This window comes from Ostrea edulis, chromosome 4 (genome assembly GCF_947568905.1).
Source record: "Ostrea edulis chromosome 4, xbOstEdul1.1, whole genome shotgun sequence".
Taxonomy (NCBI): domain Eukaryota; kingdom Metazoa; phylum Mollusca; class Bivalvia; order Ostreida; family Ostreidae; genus Ostrea; species Ostrea edulis.
In genome coordinates this window covers 35584231-35605870 of record NC_079167.1, presented here as the reverse complement: position 1 = coordinate 35605870, position 21640 = coordinate 35584231, and the positions used below count along the sequence as shown (strand labels likewise).

Sequence of the window (21640 nt, the reverse complement as noted above, 5' to 3'; positions counted from 1 at the left end):
ATGGTGGTCAATCTATGCTATTTGCTAAAAATATTAGCATCATATCAAATAAATTTCAATAAGTTTTAAAAGTTATCCAGTTTTACTAAATACCAAAGATCCTACTTCACACATCTAATCTGATGGAAACTTTTCAAAGAATTACTATTGATACAGAATGGAGTTGCATTTTAAGGGCTTAGGCGACGTCTACATTTTTTCTAAAATTATTTTTTCACCTCCTCAATATGAAGAGTTCTTGTATGATTTCTGGAAATAGGTTTAAGTTTTTACTGTAGCAATATTATCATACTTTGTATATTAGCCTTGGTAGCTCAGTGGTTAGATTATCTACCTAGTAATTCAAGGGTCCCCAGTTTGATGCCCTATTGTTCCAATGATTTATCTCTCATTTGCTACAGTAATGTCCATTGATATCACGTGCTGTAATAAATAAGAGCAAACTGAGAATTTTTACTCGCAACAACCAGGAACTATCAAGATGTGCTAATCCTAAAACAGACATTGTAATATACCCAAAGATTTTTTGTAGAAACAAGATTGGATGCAAGTGAGTTGTATTGTGTAATGTCACAAAAAATTATATATTATTGAAAAATGCTGTGTGTGTTCTGTGAAAAAGATAAATAGATGTGTACTTTGTGAAAAAGCTACAAATTTTGTGAAATTGATAGAAATAATGTGTTTCCAAGTTGAAAAGTCCTCAAGTTTATGCTTGAATGCTTGCTAAATATCATATTAGTACATTACAGTTTGGTGTGTGTTCATACCAGTACATGGATTTTGTTTTTGGGTGCAGCTGACTTTAATAAGAAGATTTACACATAATCTTGTTGTAGTTAAGTCATAATCACTTGTGTGTATTTCTAATCTCTTGAAGAGAGTTTAAGACTTTGGAGTGGTTAGTGGTATAAGAGAGCCCTTATGAGATATGATTTCTGTGTTACAAAATGATCGGGAAATATCACCAGGAGTATTTTTCTCAGCAGCAAACTTATGCAAGTTTGTTGGGTATGTTTTTTCCTATTTGGTGTCAAATCAGTTTTTACATGTATAGAAATGTTTTGATTGAAGTTTTAGATGTAATAATTAGCCCACATGCAACATACTTCTATTTGATACCCCAGATGATGGAATTTTTGCAGTTTCAGCAGAATTTATTTCTAACAACACGAAAAATCTAGTAAAGAAAACTTACTTGTTAATATTTGATTTTACAGCTGCTACCTCCAACCCCAGCCTACAGAAAGAAGGCAGTGGTACACAGATGACAGAGGCAGAGAGACTGCAAGCAGCTCACGACCACAAAGTCAGCACTGCATTTGACTTCATGGCCCTCTGTAGTGCTCCGACCTGGCTAGAAGGAAAAAAGAGGAGATCTCGGAGACGAAAAAATCCGTTACAATCTCCACTTCCATCTGCTGCTGCTGAGGTAGTTTAAAGTTCACTTTTTAGCCCACCTGAGCTGAAAGCTCAAATGAGCTTTTCTGATCACCTGTTGTCCGTCTGTCTGTCTGTCCATCTGTAAACTTTTTACATTATCAACTTCTTCTCCAGAACAAATGGGCCAATTTCAACCAGACTTTGCAAAAAGCATCCTAGGATAAAGGACTTTCACGTTTCCTCAAATTAAGGGCCATGCCCCCTTTAATGGGGAGATAATCACAAAAATAGGATGGGATCATTTAGAATTCTTCTTCTCAAGAACAACTGGGCCAGAAGAGGTGAAATTTACATGAAAGCTGCCTCACATAGTGCAGATTCAAGTTTGTTAAAATCATTGGGGGGGGGGGGGGGGGGGAATCAAAGTTTTCCATACAGATATATATAGAGGGAAAATCTTCTTCTCAAGAACTATTAGGCCAGAGAAGTTTACATTTATATGAAAGCTTCTTAACATAGTGCAGATTCAAGTTTGTAAAAATCATAACCCCCAGGAGTAGGTTGAAGTCACAATGGGGATCAAAGTTTTACATGCGAATGTATAGGGAAAATCTTTAAATATGGGCTAAGGTGATTCAGGTGAGCAATGTGGCCCTTGGGCCTCTAGTTTTATTTCGTTGATGGTCATTCATTCGTTGGTAGAGTAGTCCACCTTTTCTTTTTAAGTCACCTAAACAAAGTTAGGTAGACTTATTTAGGTTGATAATGAATAGCCGGATGGATGAATGATAACTTAAGTAAACTTCACATACATGCCAACTTTAAAAAATCCCCATGGGGGATTTTGCGCGCGACAACCTTTTTTCAAAGCTCAAAATTCACGACATTTTAGCATGAAAATAAATATTTGTCTTTTCAAATAAAATATCAATCAAATCATTGTAAATGTATCATATATTAACACAACATCAAGTGTGTTTGACCATGAACTATAAAAAAAAAAAAAAACTTTGAAAGATATACATAAATATTTTACTAAAATCATCTATTCAGCAAAAAATCCTCTCCAACAACAAGTCACATACATATTATCAAATAATACTTAAAGTTGCATCCTTTTACACCATACAATAAATATTGGCTGGTCTATATATCAAAATTTAAATTAAAGCACATGCATTTAGGTACGACTACAAAGGCGATCTTGCTTGTCTGTAAACATGGGCTTGCAGAGTCTGGTGGAATAATCTGCATTGCAACCAGAAAAGGAATGATCTGCCCTGCTATGAAGTTTGCGAACAAAACCTTTGCACCCATGACATCTGAAATAATTACCAGGGAAAAAACACATCAAAATATACGTTTTTACTTGTAAATTAAGGCTACTTGCTAATTATAAAATTCAGTACAGACTTGTGCGAATTATGCATCATAAAGTCTATTGAATACTACACTATATAGACTATATAATACATTGCTATAGACGGATAGGTTTGGATAGCCTATATTATTATAGTTGGAAAAAATATATATTTGACGTACCTTATTGCAAATTTTGGATGCTGTCAGCGAGAGGCAAAAATCGGGAATGTCCGATTGTTTGGTGGTGACACTATCATTGTTGTCATTCACGTTTGTGTAAAGGATATGTCAATTTGAAATCCGTCTTCCCGATTAATTACTATCAAAACATGCTTCGCACTGTCCAATAAACACCCGACACAGGAAGACCAACCCGATACCATGCAACATAGGTAAACAGCAATGGCTGACTTTGTCCCGATTTCTGATTGGCCAGTTCAGAAATGACGCGGGATTTCAAATTCCGGTTGGAAATGGGGGTTTGTTGTCGTAAAATGGGAGATATTTTTAGAAAATCGGGATTTCGGGGTATTTTTGCAATCCCGATCGCGATATCGGGATTTGCCTTTTCAGTTGCTTCAAATCGGGAGAATCCCGCACAAATCGGGAAAGTTGGCATGTATGACTTCAGTAAAATCATTTTAGATTTTGGAATGTTGCTGGAGACCCCTAAATAGAGATCAAGTTGGAATTAAACAGGAATCACTTTGTCATTCTCAATTTTTGCCTCTTGATAATGCATACAATAACCAATTTAGTCTCTTGATAACTTGAAGAAACCTTGATCAAAGGAATTTGGACCACTAGACATGGACTGAGTTTGAAAACTGATGGATTCTGCTTTGTTGTCCCAGAGTTATGCCCCTTCATAAATTAGGCATATAATATATGTATGAGATTATTATGAAAAAAGTTGAAGGTATGAAAAATAGCCATAGTAGTTTCATGATCATAACTTCAGTAAGCCTTGACCAAATGATTATATCCCAGGTAAACAAAGTTAGAAGGTATAAAGGATTTTCCATTCTTTTGTCCATACCACTTAGAGATACAGTGGTGCTTTGTTAATCCGGACACTCTAGTTCCTTACGAAATCGTCAGGATAAATGAAGCATCCAGATAACTGAATTGAATATGTTATATCTCCATATAAGTAATGAATATGCTTACTTTGTTGATATGTAATAAGAAATAAACATTAACAATTTGCTTTATTAAATAGATTTAATTAATGAACATTTACATGCATTTCATATACTAAAACTGAAATATCAATTTACTTGTAGATATTTTCATGTATATTGATTAGGCCATCTAAGTTTCAGAACTTGTGCCCAATCGTATTGATGTTTTATCAATAAAATATATTCTATTAAAGGGACTGGTTCACGATTTTTGATAAAAATATTTTTCATTTTTGATGTTAAACATTAGAAATATAACTCATTTAATGTTGACAGCCAAAATTTTGACCTTCTGAATGCATGAATGAAAGCAATATTTTAGCCTTAAATATGTGTTATGTAAACAAAGACTCGAATCTTTTTATGTAAACAAACAAACAAGTGAAATATTGATTTTGTAATATAATGCATCTTAATTTTACATAGTCACAAATTTTAACTTTTAGATAACACTTTTCACCCCAAAAATGCTTGAAAAATGAAAGATATAATAATACTTAGATCGATATCCATTTCTTTTGAAAATTTCGTAAACAACATATCGCAATCTTTGTTTACAAAACAAATAATAAACTCTCTAAAATGAGCTTCTATGATGATGTATAACCTTAATTTTCATGTGAAATCTTTCAAACACATTAGACAGTAGATTTTGATCATTAAAAGTGAAAAACAAAATTTTGGGTAAAATCGTGAATCAGTCCCTTTAAAAAATTGAGGACTACAAAAAATATACAAAACTATGCACCACATGTACTAATAGCTGACAGGTCATTGAAAAAATAGAGGTTTAAATTCGTAGTCTTTAATCATCTAAGCCCGTATCTGGGAGTGCCGGACAAAACCGTTCAAGCTTGTTATTACTGACTGCCATCACTTTGATATGACCACTCACACTTATTATTTTGATCCACAAATAAGCATTGCAAATACAATGTACAAAAAGTATCAGTACAACATCTCATCACATAGATATGGTAACCATTTCATTAGAGGTGAAGGGGTGTGTGTGATAGGACAGGTATATTGTTTTGCTCTGACAGCTTTTCTTATGTTTTCTTTAAGAAATGAAAATTATAATTCTTTCTTTGATGCATGTATCAAATGAAAAATTGGATGGAAAACTTCATATTGATGAAAAAGTTTTCCATCCAATTTTTCGTTTGATGCATGCATCAAATAAAGAATTATAAGTTTTATTTCTTATCATTTAATTATGTTTTTAGAATAAAAAAACAAATAGTTTCTCTCATCAAAAAGCTTTAATCAACGTTTTTGAAATGGTGCATAGGAATACCTAGATACGTAACAATGAAAACAACAACAAAACTGGCTGTGCGTTCAGGTCAGTTAGAGTTACTGTGCAGATTTAAATGAATAATACACCAAATTAAAAGTGCAATGGTTAAAAGCCGCAATAGATATAATGGAAGAGAACAAGTGGTGACTGGCTGTATGTTGCATTGCGTTCGAGGAGACGTTGAACACTGGTTGTGTCTTGGGAACGGTGGAATGCGACTCTGCTCCATTTCAACATCAAGTAAAAAGCTTAACACCTCTTCATCTAAACTGCCCTTGTTGACCCCCATATAACCCAGTTCAATTTCATTAATATGTCACAGATCAAAAGTCGCTGCTTGCTCTGTCATGTTATCGAACTAAAGCAGACGATACATACGGGGAACTTGTGTTTACAATCTGTCTACTTCTACCAGTCAGTGTCCTACGTCATCAAGTTGACTATTCTGCCACGTCATCACTAGGCCTATGTGTGTTGTTTCTTTAAATTAATTTGTATTTTATTTGTATCGTATCTTTGGTAGTGTTTATTTTTGGTAGCATCAAACGAATACATTTCATTTACAATGCTTGTGTGGAAATTACCGTTCTATAAATAGCACTAAAATTAGAAAAAGGAAGACGCATTCCAGAGAAAAGTAGTCCCGCGTGCTTAGCGCAGATGAAATCTGGACAAAAATTTTTTTCATTTAAGAAATCAAATGAATTTTTCATCCAATCAGCATCGTTGTTAAGTCATCACTTTAAAAGTCATTAAATGATTTACAGTTTATATCTTACTAAACTTGTCGAGTTTGATCTTCTAAGAAAGTCACTGTCCAGATTGATAATACAATTTTCAATACATTTTGAAGTGAAGCCTGACCATCTGGATCCGGAACGTCAATTTCTGGATTAACAATACGAAATAATGTGTGAAAATTCAGTTCCTTCAAAAAATTGTCCGAAAGGTGAAGCATCCAGATTAATCCTGATTACTGACCCTGCCATAAGTTTGTAATGGGTTGTGTTTAGAAACTTTAATTTGGTATGAAATTTGCTTATGACTAGATGGTGTGTCATGATCCAAAGCCAAGGCCATTTGGACAGGGTCACTGATAAAATAAAGTTCGAAATTTTTGTCCTGGCTATGAGCTAGAAGCTGTTAAACATTAGAACCTCATACTTGGTATAAAGGTTGCTTACTTGCATATGACCCTTTTCCAAGATCAAGGACAAAGTCACTGGGAGAAAAAGGTTAAATATGCCCCAGTTTGAGGGGCATAAGTCTCATTAGGACATAATTTGAAATCCGAAAATGTTGTAAGGTACCACTGCATGTATATGTAATTAGACTACACTGAAATCTGGACTATTTCTTGTTCTTCATTTTTTATGTTCCCTTGATTTTATGGAAACCAATTTCAGAATATGCTTTGGTATTCAGTTTGATACGATTTCTTCATTATAAAGCATTTTTTGTGCCATCTTTTTATGATGATTAAGGTGAAGGTATACTTGACCGTGAAACATAAGCATACCTCTGACAGGCTTCTAGTATATTGCCTGTATTAATCAGATATTGTCAAGTATTCATGGAAATAATTTTCCAAGTCTCATCAATTCTTTTATGACCTTTCATACATTTTTATTTGTCTTGTACACAAAATAAATGGATGAAAATTGATCCCCCTGGTAGAAGAAATTTAGGTCTGGGATATGATTATGTGAATGTTTATAACGTCAAATTCCCGTAAACAAAATTATGTTAATCTCTAGTTTGTTTAATTACTCAACTAAAAATGAAAGACTAAAGCACATAATCTTCTTATACCCACATTTCCCTGTCTTTTGATATAATCACAAGAGATTTGAGGTTTTTCAAGCTAATCTGTTTTATACACTACTTTTTAATCCTTTTGCTACACTTATTTATCCACTGATTTGGGATAAGATACCCATATGAGCCCTACTTTTGTGAAAGAGGTCAAATTGTAATGACATCCACAAGGTTTGCATGACTCTCCTGCAGGCTGCATGGAGTGTCGGGAGTTTCTAGTGCTAAGTTGTTTAAGGAGGTACTCTACATTGTCATAATGGCTGACTTCCTTTTAAAACATGGATGAAAATATAAATATCAGCAATATTTGTGTATTAATTCATTTCGAACCTCAACGCCTAGCTGAGTAGCTCAGTAGGTTAGCATGTCGACTACTGAACTGTAGATCGCAGGTTCGAGTCCAGCAGGGGTTTTTTCAGATTGGTTTCTACTAAAACTGCATTTTTTGACTGAATAAAGTAAATTTGAAAGTTTTCATTTTCAAAATATTGTACATATCCCCTACTTTTCACCCATATCAAATTTCTCCGTTGTAGCATACCTCCTTAAGTGGCCTGTAAATCTATAGAGATATCATATGTAAATCTATAGAGATATCATAAACAATATTCCATGAGCTTGGTGCAGCCCATCCTCACAAGTCATGTACCCTCCACACAAAAATGTATGGAGGGTACATAATCACAAAACGTTGAATTGTAAGGATATGAGGTGGGTACGTAATCACGAAACCTTGACTTGTGAGGATATGTAGTGGGTACGTTATCATAAAACCTTGACTTGTGAGGATGTGTGGTGGGTACGTAATCACAAAACCTTGATTTGTAAGGATGTTTCATGCTAGTCCCTTTAGAGCAATGCTGGGGAAAAAATACTGTAAATGTATTACATTCAGCTGTGTATTCTATTAAGCACCTTTCGTGGAAAGCAGCTATCGCTAAATCAAGTACATCGCTACATGTCTTGCATATATATTTTTATATAGCACATTTTAGAAAGTGCTAAATCAAATTTGTGCTAACTTGCTAAAACATCAATTTCTGTCAAATTTTATACATGCTAAATATAATAGTATAGTATAAGGATATCTTGTATAATATAAGCATTAATCAATGTCTGCAGGATTAACCTGCTCTTGTTGCTTACTCAGGCACCTTCAAAATAGTCATGAAAACTTTTAAAAGAACATCATATGGGCCCAAAAATCAGAGAAATCCACTGCAGGTAGAAAAATTTGGATATGTGGTCAACTTTAGATATGTCTGCTAAAATCTCAGATACCAGAGAGTGTGTGACCCTTTAGTTGAACAGACTTGAATACCAGGAGGCTTGACAAAAGGATGTTTTGTGCCAGAATTTGGTTGAATTTGAATCTAGAGCAAAATTTGTGAATGTAAACTTTGAGCAATATTTTGAAATTAAAACCTTCAAATTCACTTTATTTAGTCAAAAATGCAGTTTTGGTAGAAAGTAATCTGAAAAAAATTTAAAACCCCTGCTGGACTTAAACCCACGATCTACAGTTCAGCAGTTGACGCACTAACCTATTCAACTATTATTTTAATTTGAAAAGGAATAGACAAATATTGCTGATGTATATTTTCATCCATGGTTAAAAAGGAAGTCAGCCATTATGATGATATACAGTACACCTCCTTAACGACACATTTCCACATATATCAAAATTCAAAAAGGTATACATATACATACTGCTCATCAGAAGAATTTCAAAAAGAAATTTCATCTATAATCATATGATCACTTCATTGCCAAATAATACAATATATACATGGGTGGGAGAGGGATCTTTCAAATGTAAATGAGTGTGAACAAAGAAAAGGGGGAATAAAAGAAAAGGACTCCTGTCTTACCCTCGCCATCTAACCCAACTTTAAGGGGAACCACTATTACTGACAAAAAAGAAGCAAAAATTTAGAGTTTATTTGGTTCAGAATGGACATTTTAGTGTTACATTTGTAAGTCTGTTTGAAGGTTTTTTAAATGACAGGATGTGCAGATTGCAGTTGTGGTGTCAAAACATATGTCAACAAAATATAAACTCTTTCTGGTATGATAAATCAGTCAATTATTTCCAAGTACATCGAGTGGCAATGATGTGCTGAGAAGCAAAACTATGTTCACATAATAAACTCTCTTTAAATAACTGTGGAAGATTTTCTTAGTAATGAATGGAAACTTATAACATGTGCAATTTTAAAACTACTATCCATATCAGTAAACACAGGCCTGTAAATAAGAACAGTTTTTAAAGTGTTTTTCTCCTGGATCAGAAATTTCTTCTTACCCTGCTCCCAGATTCTTAATTTTTATGCATCTAACTTTTAGGGCTCCCTACTGAAGATGTATAAGAATGCAAATCTGGTTTGACAAGACATTGCATACACAGTTTGACAAACAAAATTTTGGTATTTAAAAGCATATATTCACATTTCCTTTTTTCTTTCATCTTTCATTATTTTTATTTTATTTTATTTTTTGCTTTTAATATAATTACAAATTTTATTGACAGACATTTCCTCATGAATGTGCTGTGTTTGTAAACGATGCACATATGAATACTGAACTACTTTATGAATATACAGTGTAGGTACATTCCGACAGAAATGAAAGTATAGAATGTAAATAAAAGAAATGAATTTAACTTTTGAAAATACATGAAAGTATGAAGTGTGACACTTCATCACGCCTGCTGATTTCAAGAAGCATATTAGCGTTTCATGAAAAGTATGTCGGCATGAAGCTTGTAGTTCATATACTCATTTTTGTTTCTTTTATGAACAAAATAGAGTTTATGCAGAACCCAACTCTCTCTCTCTCTCTCTTTCTCTCTCTCTCTCTCTCTCTCTCTCTATATATATATATATATATATTCTTATATATATATATAATATATATACATACATACAGGAAATTTGAATAATTACTAGGGAGAATTGCTTTTTATTTTGAAATACTGAAGTACTTCAATGTAAAGTACAACTTGTTCAATGTATAATCTAATTGCAAAAATTGATACATTGAACTTCTGTCTTATTGATATTGTAACATATTTATACCACACGCAACTCGTTGTGGAGGGTGTGTTTTTGGCCGGTCTGTCGGTCAATCAGTCCTGTTCTTGTCCATGCAATTCCTCTGAAAACGCTCAACAGAATATCATGAAATGTAAAAAGGTTATTTCTACACAGAATGAATATCAAACGTATGCCCGCCCTTGGTTGTTGTGCTGTAGCAGACCTGACAACTTCAGTCTGCTTTTATTTCACAATATTCAGTCAATTACCCATAAATATATATTTTCAGGGACAATGTAGAATATATAATTATGGTATAAATATCATACAACTGTCCAATTTACTGTATTATGTTTAGTGTTGTAGTTGTGTGTGCAACATCTAAAAATGTATCAGAAATAAAAATGGCAAGACAACAATAGAAATTAAGTATTTAACAGATTATACTAGTCTCCTATTTAGCAACCATATTCTTGACACATTATGAATTAAAATTTTAACCCGTACTTGTTAACCATGATTTATAGGTTGACTTTTTGAATACATGTAGGTTCTAAGCATACATATATAATGGTTATATGTAGGATTTAAATGTATCAGTGAAAATAAAATTTCAAAGATAATCTTTTTCCAGACTAATTCACATTAATAGAATTATTAGTTCAAGTTGCATAGGGCTTTTTAACCTCTTTCAATGTGTCAGACATACAAGGATGCAGCAGTGCTGTAGTCCCATCCAAACTTTTCAAAAAGTAAATTGAGTTGTGTCCCTTTCAGGGGTCAACCCAAAAGTTAAAAGGGAATAACATAATCTTTCTCCTCTTTATGCTACCAAATGTGTGGTGTGGATATGCTGTAGTAAATTCACGGACGTTTCACACACAAAAAATTAACATGAGTGGCCCCACCATGGTGCAATCCAAATAAAAGATTCAAGCATTTTTTTAAGTCGAATGACAAAGTTACAAACTCAAAAGTTACAAAGGCCACTTTTAGAATCCTACAGGTTTTCCCCTAAAGATGGTGGCCAAGGGACATAACTTTAGCAAAGTGTGGATTCAACATACAGGGTTATTTTTTCTCCCTTTTATTTTATGGACATGTATTACATGTTTCAAAAAAGCAAGTATGTATCAGAAATAGTGAAAAAACTTTATTTTGTATTTCTAGGCAGAATCTGTTCAACATTCAACAGAAACCCTGATTGTTTCTCAGGGGACTCCAGACAACCCCAATCTGCTATCTCCCGGTCAGGCCCAAACTCCCTTCAACAGACGCTCCCTCCGACGGAGGTCATCCAAACGGAGGACAGGGCCTCGATCCAGTTCCTATGGCCCAGGGCAACGGAGGACAAATAGCATGAAGGAGCAGAAGTGTTCCTCACAACCCAACAGTCCCATACTGCTCATTAACCCGGAAATCAAGATTGATCCTCCAATCAGTGCAAATCAAACTCCAAGGTCTGCCAGGACACCTTTCCATTCTGAATCTGTGACACTGTTGGTGCCCAATCAGAAACAGCACAAATCCTGCAGTGATGTGACTGATGACTCATCGCATGATGAAAGTGATCAGAATTGTTCAGATGCTTTCTGTCCATATTCTGCAAGTTACATTCATTCTGATGAAATCATTCCCGTGTTAGTGAGTAAAACCACCACATCTACTGCTGAAATACATTCCAGGCAATCAAAACCATTGTTAGAGGCTGTGCATCAGGATTCTGTGGAAGCCAAAATTGCTTCTGTGGATATTAAAGCAATTGTGAGACCTAAAAACAGGTTAATCTCTCCATCGAGGAATGGGCAGATTCATACTACCGTAGATCATTTTGCAAGGAATGAAAAAGAGTGCAATTATTCCTCTTCTGGTTCTTGTGATGAAAATTATACTATGCAAAAGAGTGACATTCAGGTGATGTCAGAAGGCGATAGTCAGGATGAGGCGTGCGGTGGATGTGACCATGTGGATGGCAATATTCCAAACATGTCTCAGGATGTTGGAGTAGTTTGTCTTTCAGATATAGAGTGTTCTGAGGACCAGTCCGATAGTCGAACCAATTTGTTAAATGTGGTGAATCCAAGTTCAGTGGTGAAGGAAATTCATCATCCATTGAAAGGGAGGAGGATTAATTCGAAAGATCAGAAAGTGAATACCACCTTGATTGACCTGAAACCTAGTAAAATATGCACACCTCAAAAGCTAGACTTAAAATTGCCAGTGGTGAAAAATTTCCCTGTCGCACAAAGTGTTCATGCCAAAGATATTGCCAATGAATCCAGTAGTGAGATGAATGTACCAGAGTCTTCTACTCACCCAAATCTTCCAGAGGACAAACTCAGTCCACTAACTCCATCAGAGAGCTATTCAAAACACTTGTATAAGTTTGCTATGCCCAATACCCCAACTAGAAACATGTTCAAAACCCCTCTTGCTCGTATCGAGAGCTTCCATAGTGATGACTTTGATTTCTTGCTTACCAACCCCGAATTGAAATCCACAGCCACGACGCCTTCCAGCTGTGTGCAAACCCCCACCTTGCCATGTTTTGGCTACAAACTCAACCTGAAAAAGAAAAATGCAAAATTAAAGTCTGACAAAGCCAAGCAAAAATCCTCTCCTTCAAATTTGCAAGGAAGCACAAAATATGCAAATGAGGAATCAGATGTGCTAGAATGTCAGTAAGTACGACAGTTTAACACAACCATTCCACTACTTAGTAAAGTGAATGTGTCTGTGTAACATTATGTTACATTGAATTTTTGTCAAGTGTTAGAATTGGTATTTCAGGAGTAATTCTGCTGACCCTTTATCTGCTGGTGCAGGGACTGACCAGAGTAGAGCAGACGATGGATTAGAGAAAGGTTCAACTGTCAGCAAGGCCAAAATACACCCAATGGACAAGGGTAAACTTTTACAACCATTGTGCATCCAAAGCCTGCTTGTGCTTTAGCCCTACCTGACTAAATGGTGTATTAGATAGAGATTTAATAGTGTTTGCTTTGTAGAGCTTTGTATATCTTTTTACTTGTGTCAAACATTTTATAGATTACTTTTATTCTTTTATTTTCAAGGATATTTGAAAGTCATGGTAAATTTTTTGAAAAAAAAAAAAAAAAAAATTAATTTGATTGATACTTGTAAAACTCATTGTGAATTTCTATATATTTAAAGATAGATGTTGAAACTCGTGAACTATGTTTTACAAGATAATTAAAAATTCTAGATAAATTTTGCTTCAAGACAACATACTAGCCATTTACATGTATCACTTGAAAATCTTTATTGACCATCTTGGTAGGATTTCTCCCATAATAGGATATCATATAGATACTTACACAAAAACTCCAGTACTTGTATGTATGGATTTATTGACTATTGTTAATGTGCTTTTGATTCTCTTTGTTATTTTTGAAATTGCTTAATGTTTGACCAGAAGAACAGTGACATATAAAGTACAAAATGTGCTTCATTTTAGAAGACCAAGAGACAGAACTGTTAATCAAAGGGTCCAAGATTTCCCAGCCCAACCAGAGGAATCGCTGCCTAACCAATTGTGACAGTACTGACAATGAAATCAAAGGCAAGAACACCCAGGTCAGTGCTTCCTAAGGTCTGTCCTCATTCTGTTTGTAGATAACTGGTGCTGCGAGATGAGCAATACATCTGTATCATGACTTAGTTTTGCAGTAGTGGATTCAGGGATGTCTAGGTGTCATAGTGACACAGTGACAAGTTTTATTTTGAACTATCTATATAAGGGGTATCTGGAAGTCTTTTTAAACACTGTGAGAACGAGAAAAAATATCTGTAAAGAGTGGAATAGCTATTTATAAAATGATTTTATGAGCTGGAATTTGATAAATGTATACAAGTCATCTAAAAACCCAAAGAACTTCAGCAATTGAATTTTTTAGCGTTATTATAGAGAACCGAGAAGGGTAACCACGGTTTCCCTGATTCCACTACTGATTTGAACTTGTTAGAAATTTACACTGCATCCGGTGTCTGGGTAGACAGCATAGCATTATTTCATGTATTTAATGGTAGATATTCCTTTTCTGAGAGCTTCATTGTCTGTGATAGTTATCCAGCATTTGTGGAAAACAAGAAGTGTTTTGTGTCTTAAGATTTTCTTTATTGCTTACTTTTATGTAGTCTGCTCTTTTCATTTTTCAACCATATTAAATCACGCAGTTGATTTTTTTTTTTAATAAATCCACCAAATTCGAATACTCTGGGTTCTTGTCTTTTTATTTTATTTAAATTTTTGTAAAAAATGAAAAACAGTATTAATGTATGTCCTACACAATTATTTTGTCAACACCACTAATCTCTTCTTTAAACGCCTATTGTCTCTGGACTAATAACCACAAATAAATTACACCAGCAACTTCTTTCTCTTTCACGAATCCATTCAAGCAGCAAATGGCCTATTAATAACAGTTCCATAAGGTAAACGCTCTATCTTTAGTGTCATGCCTTTATTTGTAACGTATATCTAGATGTTCTCTCCTCTATATAAAATGTATGTTGACATGATATATGCTAAATATATCATGTGCAGGCTGTTTCCAGTAGTTAGATATGTGGAAACAGTTGACTGTTTAATGAGTGTTAAAAATTTCAATGCTTCTGTGTTTATTTCAAATTTTGTTTGGCATTTTTACCCTTTTTTTCTTCATTGCAAAGTAGAGAAAAGCATTAATATTGTAAGAAATATATGTCATTTAAAGGAATTCTGTTGTATTGATTTACCATGACAACAAATTTTTCCTAATGATTTAATATATGATAAAGAATTTTCATGTCTTACTATAATGTTCAATACAATGTAAATACATATAGTTTATGGTACAATTTGTCTCAAGTTTAAATAATTTTCATTTGAAAGCAATTCGAGAGCTGAAAGAAATGTTTGAATTAAAAAAAAATATTTCTTACCAACAGACCTATATAAGAAGTTTACCTTACTAAAATTTCATTTGCAGGTTGGTGTTAGGGGAGGGGGGTGTATATTTAATTAATTATATTGTTCATCCACCCATGGATGAATTGATGTTCAGGCCTTAAGGTCATGAAAAGGTGAAGATAATGAACAGTGGTCAATCTCATAACTCCTATAAGGAATACAAAATTAAGAGTTGGGCAAACAGCATGGACCATCAGTGTGCCAAGAACGGCCTAACAATCAGTATGAAACACATCAGACAGCATTTGACCCAATGACAGGTTGTATTGGCAAACTAGATCATTATAACAACCATAGAAATTGCGAAATGCTGACTTTGAACGAGACTGTTGAAATCCCTGTAACATCAACTTGTTTGTTAGTAGCCTGCCTCGATTTTAAAAACTGATCATATGCAGAACAAGCACTTGCATATCAAATCATTTGATCAGTTGAGAGACATAAACACCATATACAGATGATAATGGAATATTGCTACATAAATATGGGAAGTTGTCATTGGAGAAGCTGAAGTAATCCTGTTTGTTATAAAGTTGAGTCGTTAGTTTGCCGTGATGTTTCTGCCATTTTTTTCTAGAACTATTTTTTCATCTCTTAGATATGAAGAGTTCTTTGTCCATATATGTACAACCTTCTGTAATACATAAAAGTTGATTTTACTTTGCATCTGCCACAAACAGAAACTATCAAAATATGCCAATTCTAAAACAGACCTGGTAATATGAAGTTTTTTGAGGTCACTTAATAATAATAATAAATTCTTTTATTTAGACAGGATAGCACAATTAGTACAAATGACTAGTTTACATTGTGGTCCTGTATAAAACATATTCACAGACAGATAAATGAGAGAATAAAAAAATACATAACATAATATAAAAAATATACATGAAATACACACACGATATCACTGGGGGAAAAATAAACATATATATATACACATATACACACACACATACATATATATATAATATATACATATATACATCACATCTATATATCACTTATTTGAGAAATAATGCTGCACTTGAGTAAACTTATGTGACCTACTGCAATTGGTGAGCATCCGATGTATCCCGTTGTGCATCATCTGTCGTGAGTTGAAAATTAAACAATTTTAACTTCTTGATAACTACCATCCCATTTTTTTTTCAAATAAACATGTAAGCATCCCCACATATCATAGATTCAAGTTTGTTCACATGATCATGGAACCTAAGACCAGGACAGCTAGGTCTACAATGTGAGTTTCAAGTTTTAAACGTTATGTTAGGAGAATGTGGCCTAATATAGGGGTAGGGGTGTTGATATTATGGTGGAGGCAAAATGGTCAGTGTTTAAATGTGTTAAAAATTAATCGAACATTCATAACTTCTTAATAATTTCCATTACATTTTTTTTTTCAAATTTGGTATGAAGCATCTTTGAGACAAGAGTGACATAAGTTGTAAATTTCAGGGCTTCTACACCCATTGGGCCTTAGGGGCAGTGTAAAATTTGCCATACATTGAAAAATATTGAAAAATCTTCTCTACAACTGCACACCTGTAAGAAAAATTCAATGTATGGTGATGTAGAGCAGGAAGGAGGGTGGGGTCAAAATCATTATAGTGATTATTTGTCTTTATCATTTGAAAGACTTCTTTAAGTTTACTGATACAGTATTTAAAAAAAATCCTTATTTAGGAAAATCAGAAAAGGATATACTAAAATTGTGAATTTCGCAACACCAGGAATTTGACTGTAAAATGGATCATATTGTATTGATGTAAAGCCTTTCACCAGTATAGGCACTTTTGGGGACATTTAAGTTTTAAAAACACAAAAATACTGTTGCTGAATATTAGAATTTAGCATAGATATGCAGAACAGGAATTTATTTTAGATTTCATAACTCTTTGGGCTTAGTGAGACTTTTAACTAATACTCAGGTGACTGATATGGCCTGTGGGCCTCTTGTTATAGAAACAAAATTGTGATTTATCTTTTCACCTGGAGTCACCAAATTTCACACACAGATTTGTAGTGAGATGAGGATGATCCTTACTTATTTAGAGGTCAAAGGTCAAGCAGTTTCCAGCCTTTAAGTATTACCCTCTTCACCTAGAGTCACTACATTTCTATAGAGATTTGCCATGGGATGAGGATGTCCCAAATTGATTTTTGGGTCATTGGTCAAGCGTTACATAGACACTGATGTAGGAAAATGGGTTCAGGACAACAATTAAGTGATTTCTTTCACATACTTGAAATCATCAAACTTCATTCATAGACTGGTCAAAATTCAAGCAAACAGAACTCTGAGATAGGAAAATGGTTTCTGGGTTACAAATGGTTCCCTTTCACCTGGGCTCAAAATGCATAACTGTCAAATAAGCATATCACATCTTCCATCCACTGTCCTAATCTGTCCCACTTCAAATGTGCTCAGTGGCAGATATATCAGTCCCACTAGGATGGTTCTAGTTTATTTCAAATGTTACATTGTCCATTATTGCACTATTTTTCCTAACCCCTGTATATAAATGCTTAATTAGAGTTTAAAAAACAAAAAAAAACCTGTATTTTGTTATTATACCTATGTCCTTTCTATGTATTTAATTATTTCTAAGGGTTGTTTTAAATTGTTTCATATGTTATTAGGGTAATCATATCATTACATTAGGTGCTATATATTAATAATAATTATGCATTTTAATTCCGACACTATGAATATTTTATTCACATGTAAGTGCACATCGATTTTATCTTATCTTTTCTTTCACATTTGGAAAGCACTTTAGAGAACTAGTGTTGATAGGGTGCTATATAAATCTTTTATTTACATTTACAATTATTACGTATTTCCCAGCATACTATATATAACCTGTATTTCCCAGCATACTATATATAACCTGTATTAAACACACAATGTGACCTCCGCACAGAGGTGACCTTTGAATAGAGGTTTAAGGATTTACATGATACTGATCATGTACAATAATTTGATTCGACTCGAGAAGGAGACAAAATATTCTGTTATTTCTATATGTATATCCTATATTGAGGGAAATGTAACATTTTATATCAAATTCAATACCAAAACTCATTATCTGGGTGTTTTTTTTAAAGAATAAACTTTTAAGTGTTTTACTTTTTGAAAGAAACTGCAGTCATTTAATTTTACACATTTACTCCCTAGGTTTATATAATTTAAAAAAAAAACCCAATGTATATACAGTTCATTTATTTATTTGCTTTACCCAACTGTATATGAATTCTTTATCATATGTAATTAAATCGGTTTACCTACCCCTCGCTTCGCACACTTCATCATTACCAAGCATTCAGAATCCCGTAGTATTCCAAAATTCGATCCATGTGACTCATGATCAGCGAAATGGACGCTAAATTCAAGGTGAAAAACAGCGACCACCAACCATGCTAGATCAGTAAAGTGTCACTTCAAACCGTTGATTTTTATTTGGCCGAAAAAATATGACTGCATGATAGCCTAGGTGACCATTTTGGCAAGTTTGACTGTAGTTTATGAATTGTTTATGAATTATTTAGATATTTATAATCTACTTGTTAGTTCAAATCATTTTCTGAAGCACTTCAATATGAACTTGTTGAGAAGTTGACACAATATGTTGTTTTTATAATTGAAAGCAATGTACATTTTTCATCAACATAAAACTAAGCATCCTGTACATGTTGTTTTTTACATTATCATAATATTTGTAGTCATCAGCATGACTGCAGTAGGGCATGTATTGCTTATCATGAATATAGTATTTTACCTATATGCTTATTATTATTGAAATTTGATGCATGTCACAAAATTAATACAGGTTTTTCTCTTTCTCTATATTTCTCTCTCACTCTCTCTCTTTCCTTCTCTCTCATTCAAATGTGCAGGTCAAAAGTTCACAATTTTCAGAAGTTCTTGCTAAGGTGATGTATATAGATAGCTGTGCAGTTCTTCACTATAACATGCTTGTTATCAGTTTTATTGAAGAAATAATAGAATTCTGTTTGCATTTAGTGAATTAAGTGTGCATCAAACAAAACAGATTTTACTGTCCTTGAAAGATTGATATAATTGAGTTGTACTGTATATAACAATATGTTGCTACATAAATATTGGTATGACATAATATATATTTATATAAATGTTACTAGCTACAAAGGTAATGTGTGCTAATACGTGAATCAATTTCAATCTACAGTGATTTTTTTTTAAACTAAACAATTGATAAGTATTACAAAGTCTATGCTTTCATTGAAGTTGTAACACATTTTAAAGGAGAGATAAAAGTGATATAGATTCAATTCAAGAATATACAGGGCTTTGTAATACTTTGTATATATTATGTAAATGAATTGAAAATTGAAAAACTTGATCCCAAATTTACTACATGCATTATCAATTTATTATTTTCTGTGTAGGAGTGTTACTGTCACCTCTGATACGTAAGACGTCCGCTAGACTCTCCTGTTGAAGCCTGGTTTTTCTCTTCATTACAGAACTGTTCTGACAAAAATGGTAAACACAACACAGAAACCAAAAAATTTATCAAATGTTCACCCTGGAAACATGGCTTTGTACAGTTTTTAAGGAAGAAGAAGCCCAGTCATCCTCATCGTGGTCAAAACAACAACGATTCAGTGCATTCCAATCATCATGTGGACACCCGCAATGGACACGCGAGGCTGGCCTGCAACAGTTCTCTCCTTCGACCTAATCAAGATGACAGCAGTAGTGAGATGGAGACTGCCTTCTCCCCTTCCCCTATCCCTGTGTTTTCGGGTGAGTTATCTCTCTTGGAAGAACTCTTTTGTATAAAGTTTTAAATATACTGCTAAACTACTGTCCTTTAACAGATGACATCTTCTGAGATAAACTGGTAAAGGATATCCATGTACATAGTGTGAGTTTAGATTTTCTTTACTTAACAAATTGAAATAGTATATGTATTTGGAAGGCTTGCTCTATCTACCTCATACTCATAATCACTTGGATTTCTTGCTATATCAGTAAGTCTCTGATTTAACTTCTGCAAGGTTACATAATCATACATGCCAACTTTTAGAAATCCCCATGGGGGATTTTGTGCGCGCCGACCTTTTTGCAAAGCTCAAAATTCACGACATTTTACCATGGAAATAAATATTTGTCTTTTCAAATAAAATATCAATCTAATCATTGTACATGTATCATGTATGATCATATATTAACACAACATCAAGTGTGTTTGACCATTAACTTTAACAAAACTATAAAAAAAAAAAATACTTTGAAAGATATACATAAAATCATGCATCTATTCAGCAAAAAATCCTCTCCAACAACAAGTCACATATATATTATCAAATAATACTCAAAGTTGCATCCTTTTACATATAAACATTGGCTGGTCTGTATATCAAAATTTAAATTAAAGCACATGCATTTAGGTACGACTACAAAGGCCATCTTGCTTGTCTGTAAACATGGGCTTGCAGAGTCTGGTGGAACAATCTGCATTGCAACCAGAAAAGGAGTGATCTGCCCTGCAACCAGAAAAGGAGTGATCTGCCCTGCTATGAAGTTTGCGAACAAAACCTTTGCACCCATGATACCTGAAATAATTACCAGGGGAAAAAAAGACATCAAAATATACGTTTTTACTTGTAAATTAAGGCTACTTGCTAATATAAAATTCAGTACAGACTTGTGCGAATTACGCATCACAGTCTATTGAATACTACACTATATAGACTATATAATACATAGATTCGGATAGCCTTTATTATTATAGTTGGGGAAAAAATATTTGACGTACCTATTGCATATTTTGGATGCTGTCAGCGAGAGGCAAAATTCGGGAATGTCCGATTGTTTGGTGGTGACACTATCATCGTTGTCATTCACATTTGTGTAAGGAATATCTCAATTTGAAATCCGTCTTCCAGATTAATTACTATCAAAACATGCTTCGCACTGTCCAACAAGCACCCCGACACAGGCAGATCAGGTAAATTACACCACCCCGATATACACCACCCCGATACCATGCGACACAGGTAAACAGCAATTGCTGACTATTGTCCCGATTTCTGATTGGCCAGTTCAGAAATGACGCGGGATTTCAAATTCCGGTTGGAAATGGGGGGTTGTTGTCGTAAAATGGGAGGTATTTTTAGAAAATCGGGATTTCGGGGTATTTTTGCAATCCCTATCGGGATTTGCCTTTTCAACTGCTTCAAATCGGGAGAATCCCGCACAAATCGGGAAAGTTGGCATGTATGCGTAATGTTATAACCATACATATGTACTTTAGTACCAAGAAAATAATTTATCCAACAGGCGATATACACCACATGCATGAGATAAGTACATGTACAGCATTATCTGGTAATAACTAATAATAATTATACACATAAACCTCACTATTTTGAACTCGATGGGGCCATTAGGAAAAAACTTAAGAGATATCTGAATGTTCAAGATACACATTAAAACAATAAAGAAAATGTAGTTGGGACTTCAAACTCACTTTGGTATACCCATGGTATTCAAGATATTGATGTTTGTGATATTGAAGTGCAACTATATCCGATG

General features: G+C 33.9%; 1 protein-coding gene across 9 annotated transcripts in view; it reads left to right on the top strand.

Annotated features, from left to right (window-relative positions):
• Positions 1-21640, top strand: part of LOC125669810 (hormonally up-regulated neu tumor-associated kinase homolog A-like) — a 94562-nt gene that overhangs the window by 66811 nt on the left and 6111 nt on the right. For 7 of the 9 annotated variants that reach the window (XM_048904607.2, XM_048904614.2, XM_048904611.2 and 4 more), the window contains 5 exons: positions 1221-1432; positions 11253-12763; positions 12873-12988; positions 13561-13679; positions 19564-19846. In XM_048904607.2, coding sequence (XP_048760564.2) covers positions 1221-1432; positions 11253-12763; positions 12873-12988; positions 13561-13679; positions 19564-19846 — 2241 coding nt within the window. Of the gene's footprint in view, positions 1-1220; positions 1433-11252; positions 12764-12872; positions 12989-13560; positions 13680-19563; positions 19847-19920; positions 19968-21640 lie in introns of all 9 variants that reach the window. The other 2 variants (XM_056162504.1, XM_048904612.2) reach the window with 1 other exon arrangement.